Raw genomic sequence first — 12,539 nt, forward strand, 5'->3', positions numbered from 1 at the left:
ACTTGATCCTGCTGTCTTTGGGCCTCTGAATTTATACAACCTATTGCACACAATGATCAGACGCTTTGAATCTAGGTCAGAACACACTGACTGGATTGATTTAGCTATAGATATACTCCTTTTTTTTTTAATTTTATTTTCCCTTCCCTCTCCCCCTTCTCACTCTCCCGCCTTTCCTGGAATAAAAGCAGGTCCTAAAAACAAGCCAGAGCATTATCAAAAAACCTGACAGCTTGCTTAGGAGGCTGAGCAGAGGTTTGCTGGGATATGCAACTTGTTTTACTATTGCTGCCTCTATGGTATGACAACTGCTCACAACTTTGAATTCACAAAGGAAGAGAAAAAAAATATTCTTTCAGGGGTTTTGCTAAATTCTCTCCTTTTCAGTGCCTCGCTGAAAGGATCCATGAAGCTGCTGCACCAGAGGCCATGAAAGGTCACAATCTCTGTGGGATGCTGTAAAGCAGAGACTGAGAGGGGTTGGTGGTGATCTATTGATGTGTCTGTAATAACAACAAGAATAAAACGGTAGCCATAAACCTTTCATCCTGGGGGGTCCCACAGAGCTTTTCAGAACGGGGGCCGGATCCAGAGAGGTGCTGAGGGCCTCACCCAGCCATGAAAGCACAGCAGATGCTGATGGTCAGGGCTGAGCACCTGGCAGGATCCGGCCCCTCCAGGGCACAGGCATCACTCTGTGTCCCTTCCCTGGGAGGTCCCTGGCACTGGGGCAGCACAAGGGGGTCAGATTGAGCTGCTGTGTGAGTGGCCAACACAGCACCAGGCTGGGGAATGTCTGCACAGCGAACTGGCCCCAATTCCAGGCTTGGCATAAAGGAGGGAGGAGAAAGGAAGAGGAAATAATTCACTAACAGCATCCCGTGCGGGTTAAATGTCCCATCCATCGTGATCAATGAGAACACTGCCGGTTTTTTACCCGTGACACAAAGGGGTCAGCAGGGTTCAGCTGCTGTGCCCCTCCTGCCTCCTCCCCAGCCCTGGCCCACGCTGGGGGTGGTGGGTGTGAGGCAGGGGGAAGCAGGGCTGACACGCTCACCTCTGCTCCGCAGGGCTGTAGGTCTGTCCTTGCTGGCAGCTGCTGATGGTGATGGGGTCGAAGTTGTGGAAGGAACGCAGGGCCACCCCGGAGATGGCCACAAACTGGGAGCTGAAGCTAATGAGGACAGCCTGGGTGTGATAAAAAGGGTGACTGAGGTCATGGATGACGGGGATAATCAGGGGATTGTTCCTGCAGCTCAGGACGTGGACACCTGCCAGAGGAGAGACAAGATCAGAGGAAGGGTCAGGCTTAACACAATTGCTTCCCCAAGCCGTGGGCACTTCAGAGGCATTTCACCCAGAGGAATGGCCCCATAGAGCTGAAAAGTTATGGTAAGCTGCCTGGAGGGGCTTCCCAAATGGCTGCAGAGAGCTTAGCAGAGAAGCAGATCCCTCCAGACAGCTGAAGAAAGGCTGCCATTCTCTGAGCGAGCGCGGAGCCGCTCCTTTAGACCACAGCTACGTTCCCATTGTGCTCTGGTAAATCAGGAGCAACCAGCACGGGGGAAGCAGAGTCACAGCATTATAAAACGGGTCCTGGAGGACACTTGGAGCCTTTATGTGCAGGATCAAACGGTGCTGGCAGGCTGGGGGGCTTTGTGCACCAGCAGCTTGTTCGGAGCTGTGCATGTCATTAGCACTCAGGGTAATAAAACTTTTTTTTTTTTTTTTTGCACGAGTTTTCCTCTAAATTTGCCCAGATTTGATTTTTTTTCAATAGTTTGGAGACTTAGGGTGTCTTGCTCTTTGCAAGAAAAGGCAGATTTGGTCATGGAGATAGAAGTGAGGGTGATGGAGCCACTGAGGATTTTACAGGTGATGTCACTACAGGAGAAAAGAATTGTGTTTTGGGGAAACAAAAGCATCTCAAGGTTGTGGTGTACAGAGACACCAGAGAAGTGGCAAGGAGACTCCTGAGTCCCTTTTGTCCAGTGGATAAGGCACTCAGTGACAGCTGGGAAGAAATCCCCACCTTCAGGTAGAAGCAACCTGAATTCAAATGGGCTAAACCCACCTCAGGGGGAAGGCAGAGGACAGACAGCTGTCTGCTGCCCTCAAAATTCATTAATTGAGATTCATGGCCTGCTGGCTGCCTGCAAGGCTCTGCCTCCACAGCTCCATGGCATCACTCCGAGGATCAGCTTGGCTCCAGATCCATTTGCTTCACTAGAGCTCCCCCAGCAATGGCTTTGGCCCAGGCCCCTTGGCTACCCTGATACACTTACAAATTTGAAAATAAAATAAATTCTATTTGCATGTTTAACTGGCTCAGAGATTTCTGTTATTATTTTTTTTCCCCCCAGTTCGGATTTCTTGACTGAAAAGGGAAGGAATAAAAAGGCTTTCATTTTTCTCCTTAGAAAGTGATTTCCTGTGAATTAAGACATGCTTTTTAAACGTCTATCTCCCACCCTCTACTTTAAAAAAAAAAAATCTTCCTGTAATAATAAAAAAATAATATAAAAAAGCAAACCCCTTTTTGTTTTGGTCTTCACCTGACCCTGAAATAACCTCCCTGTCTACTTGCCTCCCAGAAGTCTTTTGATATCAGCTCCTTGTGGAATGGTGCACGTTTCTCACTTACAAACAGGTGCAGTTAATACTCAAAATCCCGGGTTCCCAAATTCCTTGGAAGTTTTTGCCTTCTCTGATGGAAAGCCAAGACCTTATGGTATGAGGCTGTTTATTCACTTCTATTCCATTCCTTGCACTCAGGTGGTGTCCACAACAGAGCAGACCCTCAGAGCTGTGCTGCACTGATGGTTATTTCTTACCAGGAAAACAGTGGCTGGACAATTGAAGGTTTCTTAATTCCCCTGAAATACCCATGAAGATGGTGCAGGTGCCCATGGGGGCAGTCAGAGCTGTCTCAGGGTCCCCCCTCTGTTTCTGTGGCTCTGCACCCATCTATTCTGAACCCTGGTGTCTCTGATGGCTCTGAACCAACAGCACTGAGCTGTTTGGCATCCCGACCTCTCCATCTCCTACCAGCACTTAGAAGAAGCATCACATTATTTTCTGTGAATCCGCTTGCTCTGATCAAGGCAGGAAACTGCATGTCTGGATAGGCTATTCCTTGCTCGTGGCAGTGTCTTCAGCACACTGGGGACTGATTGAGATTTAAATTATTGCTGCTTCCTTTTGGATGTACTTTCAGCTTGCCATGAGCTTCTGCTTAAGGCTCATTGAGTGTCTCAGTCAGTCCTGCCCCCAGTGCACGCCAACATTTGCATCTCAGCCGCAGCTTCCAGCTTGCCATGGTGATAATTCAAACACATGAAACACAATATCCAGGAAAAGGACCTCATGTCCTTGTCAGAAGTCAGACAGAGCAGCAATGGGGAGCTCTGCCTGAGGGAGAGCTGCTGGGTAGCCCACCTACACCTCTGCTCTGCTCCAGGCAGCCTCTTCTGAAAGGTCAAAGGGGCTTTTCCATGATGAAAGCAGCATTTCAGCTGGGAGGACATCCAGACATCAGGCTGAGCCATGCCAAACTCATGTTGCAACTTCATTGAAGATTTCAAAACCTAACCCTCAGTTTCCTCTTTGCTCCTCTTTCTTGTTCTCTTTCTCTCCCAGCCTGCCTGTCTGTCCCTATAAAATGTCACATTAAGTACTGCTGGCATGCTCGTGTCTCCATCATTTATTTCTCAGAGGGATAGAGCTATGTGCCACTGTTTTGCAAAAGGAGGGTGAGATTAATCCAAGGGCTCTGGCAAACTGGGAGCCATCCTGACTCAACCTGCACAACTTGCTGCAAATTTCAGTTTGTTCTTGGACAACAGACACCACGCGTATTTCCTTTGTTCTCCTCCACAGCCCACCAAATTCTGTATTATCCTGGATGCTCATCCAACACCTGCCACTCTGTGCCCCTTCTTCTCATCACTAGTGAGAAGCTCATTTGAGTTTCAGCTTGTTAAAATGAAATGCTATGGTAAAACAGAAAGCTGAGGGATGGGAGCTTTGGTTCCTTAAAAACTGCTCTCAAGGTGACCTGGCCAGCTTTCTCCTCATTAAAAAAAAAAAAAAAAAAAAAAAAAAAAAAAAAGGCAAAGAACATCTGGAAAGGGATTATGCAAGTCCTACCCTGACACAGAGTTGGGAGCTAGGGAGAGCTCCTGGGTTCTGGAGCTTAAATGCAGCCTGCATCAATTCACCAGGCACAATGTCCCCAGTTTAGGGCCCTGTGCCAAGGACAGAGACAAAACCTGTCTATGCCAGCACCTCAGAGCTGGCAGGTCCTGCCTCTGTCAGGCACATCTGCTGGAGGCCATGCCAGGAGCCTGGCAGGGCTGCACCTTCACGACCTGAAATACTTCACCTGGGGAATGTTGGCCATTCAATGGCTCTGGAGACCTCCCTGCAAGGAGGACTGGAATCACCCAGCACTGCCTGTGAAACAGAAGCCTTTGGTGCAGGGCCCTCACTCCCTGCTCCCAGGGGTTCACCTGTAGCACCATCAGTGTCTCTCCAGGGCAGTGCTGGTGTGAAGCATCGAGATAGTGCTGGTTTTAGTGACTGAAGAGGAGCTAATCACCTCTGCACAGACAGTGAACAGCTATGGAGCAATGTCTGTATAAAATAACACATCATTTTCAACAAACTCTAGTGAGACTCAGTGCTTGGAACATTGAGCAAGAACCTTTTTTGTCTAATTCTGAAAAAAAACTGAGCAGGAGTACTGCTGAATGGGAGCATCACCAGATGAAGCAAGCAGTAAAGAGGGAGTTTAATACAACAGTCTTACCAAGGTCGTGGCTTTGCTCCTTGGTGTCAAACAGCTGCACACCAATGGTCTCCTGCTTCTGGTCCAGGTAGTAGGTGCCATCTGTGACCAAGTGAACAAGGACTGCTGCAGCCACCATAGGCTGGGAAAAATAAGCCTGGGAAAACACAAACCCCACAAAGCCTGAGGTGGAGAACTGTGGTGGGCTTTTAAAAATCCCCAGGAGCCCGTCCAGGACTTTTAAAAGAAGAATTCCCATCCCAGGTCACACAGAAGTCTTCTCTTCCAATCTCTCCTACACAAGCTAGATAAACTCAAGTCAAACAGCCCTGAAGCTGACCCCTCTCAGAAATTCAATAGCCTTGTCACACACGAGGGGACTTCACTACTGACTGTCTAGGGAGTGCTCAAAAACATTGTTTTGCTCTTTTGCTCTAAACACACTTCAGAAAGGAGCAGCTTGGCCCTGGGAAAGCTGGCCCATGATATTTTGCCTGCTGGAGAATCTTTGTGGAGGTAGGCAAAGAGGAAACTTCTGAGTGCTGTATGCACTTCCTACCTTGAGCCAGAAAATGGTCTGTGTCATGTGGGAGTACTGGAAGTTGGCTGTGCAGGGATACCAGGCATACTGGGACACACCATCGTTCAAGTCGATCACCTTGGTACGGCACATCTGCAGCAGGAAAAAGAGAAACACCAAAACTGACCTAGAGGACAGCAAGGAAGGGCTCTCACTGCTTGGAGTGGGGAAACAAAGCCCAGGTGCACTCCTAGGATAAAGCAATGCACAATAACTGTGATTCTAAATGCCATGAGATCATTCAAAATTAAGTTTCCAGGTCTTCCACCCCTCATAAGAAAAACTGAAACGTGAACAGGAGCTAAAGACTCACATCAGCAGGATGGCAGCCAACAATCTCCTCTGAATTTGGTACCAGGTCTTTGACAGCATTTAGAACAACTCTGCTCCCACCCAAATGGACCAGGACTCTTCCCACTGGAGTCTAGGTGAAGATCACTTCTGAACACCCCAGCTCCAAGCACAGACACCATGGAGGTGCTTCCACTATGGCTCAGCACTGCTCTATTTAAATCTGATATTACTGTAACCCCAGAGGAGCCACACATGGCCCTGTAAACTTGGAACCAACTGTAGCCAGGAAAGCCCTGCCTCTAGAACCCAATTTAAGCAAATTTATTTCATCTTTCCCCAATCAGTTCTGCAAGTGGAATCACCTTCTTCCTACACCTGCAGCCTTTCCATGGCAGGCAGCAGTGAGATTGGAGGCAAACTGCTCTTTTCAATGAAGTACATGATTCCCAAGTCCTATTATGGATGAAAAGATAAAAAAATGCCAGGATCTAAACACCAGAGAGCCTTGCAGTGCCACCAGTATGTCAGACGTGAAAATGAAACTGCAAGAAATTATCAGAATTACCCTGAAAATACTCAGTGAAGCTGCTTCAAAAATGAAGCATGAATGACGATAGTCTTCACCTCCACAGCAAGCAGAAAAAAAGGGAATGTTCACCATGGAAAAGGTTACTACTGCATTAGAAGGATACTAATAGCTGAGGCTCCTGGAGCATCTGAAAGGTACCTGTTGGACTCACAGCCCTTTGGTGAACTCGCTGACTGTCATTACCATAGGAATAGATGGAATTCCTTGTGCTGGTGTGCTGTCAGTAAAGCTGTTTGGATCAGCAATTTAATTATTAAACCAAAAAGTGAACCCTGAAGTGAAAATAGAAAGTCAGCAGCCATCCAAAATCCTATGCCCACTCGATAATTCTGCATAGAAATGCCCTCTTGGTCCCAGCAGGCAAAGTCTGGGCACTGCAAAGACAGCCTGGGATGCCTGGGAATGAGAAACCAGATTGGCTAAAAGTGAGGTAATCCCCTTTAAAATCTGAATCCTTCAAGATCCAGCACAGAGGAATCTTACAGGCAAAACATAAATCAGCTTTAATGGGCTGGAAGAAGATTTTTTAGTTTATTTATTTTTTGAAACAACTGGGACCAAGCTTCATTGAGGCTAGCCAGTGGATAGTGTTACATTTTACAGCAGAGCAAGGCTTTACATAAACTATCTTTGGCATTTGAAATCCAGGCCAGCAATTCGACATGTACCGTTTCGCAACTCTCCCTCCTTGCGTTTTCAGCAGCCTGTCTCGTGTTGGGAGCATGGTTTTTATTTTAATACCTCTCCAGCCAAGGAATTTATCTTACCCACATCTGCAGTATATATGGTCAGAGGGCTCTTTGACATGAACAAAGGTCTCATTACTTTTAAATGATTTTGTTCTTATTCTTACTTCTCCTCCTGCTCTGTTGGCCCAAAAAAGTGGCTGAAAGAAACACAAGCACTGACTTTTGGTGGTGCTTTTAAAGTGCCACTTAATGGATGAGTGAAAACTTGCATTAAGAAATCACCCAGACCTGCACCAAAAGTTTGATTCTAACCCAAAATAAACCCCTGCTGAGGTGGGCTGGAAATCTAGGATAACTTTTAAATGCCTTGTTTGATTTGTGTGTGTGTGTGAACCCTAGCACTTTCTGCTTCTGCTGGAGAATATTAGCAAAAATCTGAGCATTGCATAAAGAGCCTGTGTTCAGGCCACGTGGGCTGTCAGGCTGGCCTGGTTTGAGCAGGTTAGATAAGCTTCCCCCTGCTGAGGCTGATCCATTGCTACCCAGACAAGTGCTTCAAAGTGGTCCTGGGGTAAAAGGCTTCTTTGGAACAGTCTAATTGAGAATGTGGGAAAAGTCTGAGAGAGATGAATGGCTACAAGAGCCTCTTCTGCACTCTGTCCAGTAAACTTAGCTAATGGCAAAAAAAATGTTCTTTAGATTTCTCTGGAAACAATTGGGTTGGATAAACAGCTCCTGTCACCTACAGACTCCACCATCTCACCAGGCTCCAACACACATGGTAAATCCATCCCAGTTTCAATTCTGCCCAGCCAATGAATGTCACATCACACATGCCAAGCCTGAGAATCATCTGCTGGAAGAGTCATTCACACCTCTGCTTTTAAGGCATCCCTAGACTGTGGCAGCAGCCAGAAGGTCCTTATTAATTAATTAAGTTAATGGTTGGACTAAATGACCTTAGAGATCTTTTCTAAATGTGATTAGTTCAGTACCAACACTTCTAGAACTACAAGTTCCAATGGCCAGGAAGACAGAATATCATCTCTCATCATTGCTATTCCTAGGAATTCACACTTATGAAAAACAGACTATACCCTAACGTCCTCCAGTTTGCTCCAGTGGTGCAAAGCAGCAGCTAAAACACCTGACAGCTGCAGAGGGAAGAACACATCGATAGCCTTCTCATTTCAGGGTGTTACCAAACACTGAAGTATTTGCTTTGAAGAGTGACAGCATCGCGCAGCGCTCCAAACTCCACTCACTGGGGCTTATCCAGATCCTCAGCCCCACACAGCAAGTGGGATATCCACAGGAGATTAGTGTGTGCTCCAAAGTATGCGGCCACTATTTGTGTCTAGTTACTGGAAGCCCATGTCGTCCCCCTCCCGAAGAAGCTGCTTTCAATTAGAAGAGCTGATGTCTGTTCCTCTCAGAGGTTCAGATCCAGCTCGTCTCCCACCCACACATTCTGTACACAAACATCGGCAGACAGAACGATCAAGGCCAGGGAGCACTGTGGGATCTTCCCACAAGAGGGAATGCCTGGAGGATTCCCTTTGACTGATTTATACAACCTCTTGTCAATCAAAGGCACAACATGTTCTTCAAACCGCCTCTCCTGTTTTCCTTCCCTTACTCAGGGGGACCGAGGAATGTGTCAGCAGAAAGGGAAAAGTGATATATTGGGAGCACTTAGCTTTTTGCCACATCAAAAACACATTTACTATTGCAATCAACTCCATTTCCTTCAAAGTAATATGGGAAAATTTGCTGAAGAGCAAATTTTGGAAGGCGCCCTCGTGAATGATTCCCAGCCATCCCGTGTCTGCAGGCAATGTGAATTTGCGTTGATGGGTTCCTGTTGCAGCTGAGCTACATGTTAAGGATCACAAATCCCCTGGACTGGGCACTGGACTAAATCCCAGCCCAACTGTGGCAGTGCATGGCCCCAGTACAACCTTTTGGGCAGCATTTGGCTTTTCCAGGCCTGAGCTCCCTGAAGATGAGGATGATGTTCTCCCACACCACACAGGTGTGCTGAGGATGAAAGCTCTGAGCTATGAGCCACACAAAGATGCTCAGATGTCACTGAGAGCGCACACAGAGGTGTGAGGATACAGCTCCCCACGGGAGCGGGCTAAACACAGATCCAATCCCACTCTGACCTTCCCACCGAACAAGCAGTCAGACACCACAGGATTTGCACACACTGCTGGTTCCCAGCACTGTAACATCAAAATAATTCTAATTGCAGACAGAAAAGCTGCTATTTAAGCTCAGATGCTGCCCTGCTCAGCCCTGGCACCGTGGCTGGAGCGGACGTGCCTGTCTGCATGCCCAGGGGTGGCTGGAAGCAGAGCAAACCTCCAGAGCACAGATCTGTCTGCTCCCAAAATCCCATCTGCTGAACCATGGCAGGGCCTCCTCCAGACCGTGTCCTCGAGCTCTGTCTGGCTGCGAGGGGCATCGTGGGCACTTGGTCAGGCAGTGGAAAGCATCCTCCTTCTGGAGAGGAGGGTGGAAGGGGAGATTGGGCTCCAAATGCTTCCTCTCCCCACTCCTTTATACCAGGGACTGTGCTGCTGATGCTTCTGCACCCAGACACACAACTCAGAGTGTTTCTGGGATGAAATGGGCTATACCCTGTACTGCAACCATGGAGCAGTCAGGAACAAGATCTCTTGGTAAAACCCACAGTACCAGCTATTTATTGAGCACAAAACATCCTCAGTGAGGCTGCAGAAATGCACAGAAAAACTCACAGACTGATACAAAACCCATGGAGGCACAAACAGAACATATTCTCTTGTTTGAAGGTCCAGCTAAAGAACAGATTTCAGCTGTAATACTGAGATCTACAGTATTCTACAGTAATCTACAATATTTATCTGTTTGCTCTGCAGAATGTTACTTGTATTTAACTCAACACACACCAGAGGATCCCAACCATGACATAAGCAGCATTTTAACACATCCCTTACAGTTGAAAACTTTCTCTCTCCCTTGCCAGACCGGGGTGCTGGCAGTCATCCAGCCCTTTTATTCTTAAATATGTTATTGTTCTTGCTGAGCTAAGGTTAATCTCACCCAAGGATGAGAAGCTATGGTGCAGTTGCTAAATATCAGAAAGGTTCCTGCTTATTGCCCAATATTGTAAGGCAGCTTGACTGCCACATGGACACCACCCAGTTTGCCGACTGCAGCACAGACCTCCAATCTGTTCTCAAAGCTGTTGCACTGCTTTTCTCAATTAGGCTGGGAATTGGGTTGGAATTAGGGAAAAATGAAGTTGCCCACAAGTGAGCACCGAACCATTAAAAGGCCTCCAACAAACACCTCAAACCCCAGCCAACTTCTCTGACCATTCCAAACCTCAGGAGCTCATATGGAAATTGTACACACAGCAGCACAAGGAATTTTGCTCTGGGTTTTCTCCTAGATTCTGGTCAGAAGTGCTTTCAGACAAGTGTCATTATCAGATGTCTTTGTCAGTGGATTTATTTCATCAGAAATATGAGTCCAAAGTTGCCTGCCCAACTATGAATGTCAGCCTTGGGTCATTTTAGAGGTTGGCCTCTAAAACTTAAGGAAAACATTCAAGGTTACTTTTCCCAAACTGGTACACATATTTAACTTTATGTGCACTACCAATGGGTTTCTGTTGCAGAAAATAAAATAAAAAGCTAAAACCAAATCCGAGATTCAGCAGCAGATAGTCTAAGCAGAAAATGAGGGAAGAACTCTGAGTTTCCCTCTTTCAACAACCACCTTACCTTACAGTCTACTGCTACTTCCACAGCAGCAATTTCCCCTCATGTTTGATGCTCATCAACTGCATCTTCTTCCCCAAAATTCTCCTTGTCATCTGTGTCAGATAACACAGCTTTCCTGTTTCATATTCTTTGCCGACTTTTACTAGTTTTCATTGGGGTCCCTAAAGGTCTGATGGCAAAAGATGAAAAACTGCAGCGTGTCCTGCTCCAGGACAAAGGCCTGTGGGCAGGTGATCCACAGAAAAGCTTTATCAGCTGGAAGCTGATGAAACTCCTGGGGTAACACACTGATGCTATATTACTCCCAGATTCAGTTGGCTCAGAAGCCAGAGGAAACCTCATCTGTCAATTTTCCCTGTGTAATGAAGAACAGGATTTGGCTGTGGGATTGGGAAGCAGCTTACATCTCCTGCAGGATGAAATAAAGCCCTGCTGCCCGTCCCTGTGTCCAGTCTCAGCACAGCCACGTCCACTTTGAACCCAGAGCAGCTGATGTGTCTGGACCTCACAGACTCAGTATCCCATTAGCATGATATTGCAGCTTCCTCAGCACAGAGCCACGATTTTCAGCTGAAGATTTGGCTGGATTTTTCAGTAATTGGAAAGTGACCTTTCTCTGAAAACACCACGGACGGGGCACCAATAGTTTGCCTGCAATGTGACAAGATGATAAATTCCTCTACTTTACAACAATAGTGTTCATCTCCAAAGGGAAATTTCCTCAGAGTTTTGGATGTAACACAGGGCTGTGATTCAGAAATGAGTGGGAGATGCAAGGGATATTTCATTTTGTCATATAAGTTGGTTTAGTTTGAGGCAAGCAAAAAGGAGCTACAGGGATTTCCATTAGATGATGGCCCAGATTGCATGTGTATTCAAGGTGTGTTATTAACTTTAGCTTTCTCAAAAATGCAGTTATTTCACTTCCAAAGAGCTCGTATGAACAATATATTTCCATTTTTAAATCGTGCAGACCTGCATTCTTTGAGCTTCCCTTTGAATTTCAGTTATCTCAAGATTCAAAGCAAACTTCATTTAAAACCAGTGAGTTCAAATCAAAATCACATCAAACCATAAACTTCACATGGCATACCTGAAAAAACTGTAAATCAGTTCTGACTGGCCCTATCCCAAACTCACATGGGCTTTGACAGCCAGCCAGGTGTAATCAAATATCTAGGATGCTTGCTGGACTCAAGGAAAAAAAACAATATGGAGTTTTGATTTTCCAACAAAATCCTAACCAGATGATTTTTGCACAGTTCAAAGGATCATCAGGAGGACATTGATTAAGCCAAGGCCAGAAACTACAGAAAAATAGATCAAGAAAAAGAAGAAATAATTGCACTAATGGGATTTAAAAATCAACTCATCTTTCATGGCAGCTCACAAGCAAACCCCATCATCTGGAGTTCCTGGGTGCAATTTGCACATGCCCCTGCTTCTCTTGCCATTCAGAGATGCAAACTGAGGGGATGCAGAATCAAGAGGTAGTTCTGAGTGCACAACACAGCCTCCTGTGCAGCACACGAAAGTGTAATCCAGCAATCTGACATGTGCTCCTGTTTATTCCTGTCAGTCCTCTGCTGTTTCTTCAGCTTGGCAGTAGGACATAAAGATGCTGCTCTCAAAAAAGAGCATCTTCCACGCCAGCACTGCTGGGATCCCACCTCAGGATCAAGCAGCACCACCCAAACAAGAACTTGTGCCTTCAGTTCTGCAAGTATCAGCCTCATTAAAACTAAAAGACATTTTCAAGCTGCAGCACGAGCTCCTGTCTACAACTTCCACATTACTGCTCACAGAAGTGTGAAGGCATTAT

At 46.4% G+C, this 12,539-nt stretch overlaps 1 protein-coding gene across 1 annotated transcript in view; it reads right to left on the bottom strand.

Moving 5' to 3' along the window:
* PAPPA (pappalysin 1) overlaps positions 1 to 12,539 on the bottom strand; it is a 175,153-nt gene that overhangs the window by 46,825 nt on the left and 115,789 nt on the right. The window contains exons 11-13 of the mRNA XM_058818339.1: positions 5,349 to 5,462; positions 4,811 to 4,946; positions 1,058 to 1,271 (exon numbers count right to left, since the gene is read on the bottom strand). Coding sequence (XP_058674322.1) covers positions 1,058 to 1,271; positions 4,811 to 4,946; positions 5,349 to 5,462 — 464 coding nt within the window. The remainder of the gene's footprint in view (positions 1 to 1,057; positions 1,272 to 4,810; positions 4,947 to 5,348; positions 5,463 to 12,539) is intronic.

The sequence above is a fragment of the Ammospiza caudacuta genome, chromosome 21 (assembly GCF_027887145.1).
Source record: "Ammospiza caudacuta isolate bAmmCau1 chromosome 21, bAmmCau1.pri, whole genome shotgun sequence".
NCBI classification, from domain to species: Eukaryota; Metazoa; Chordata; class Aves; order Passeriformes; family Passerellidae; genus Ammospiza; species Ammospiza caudacuta.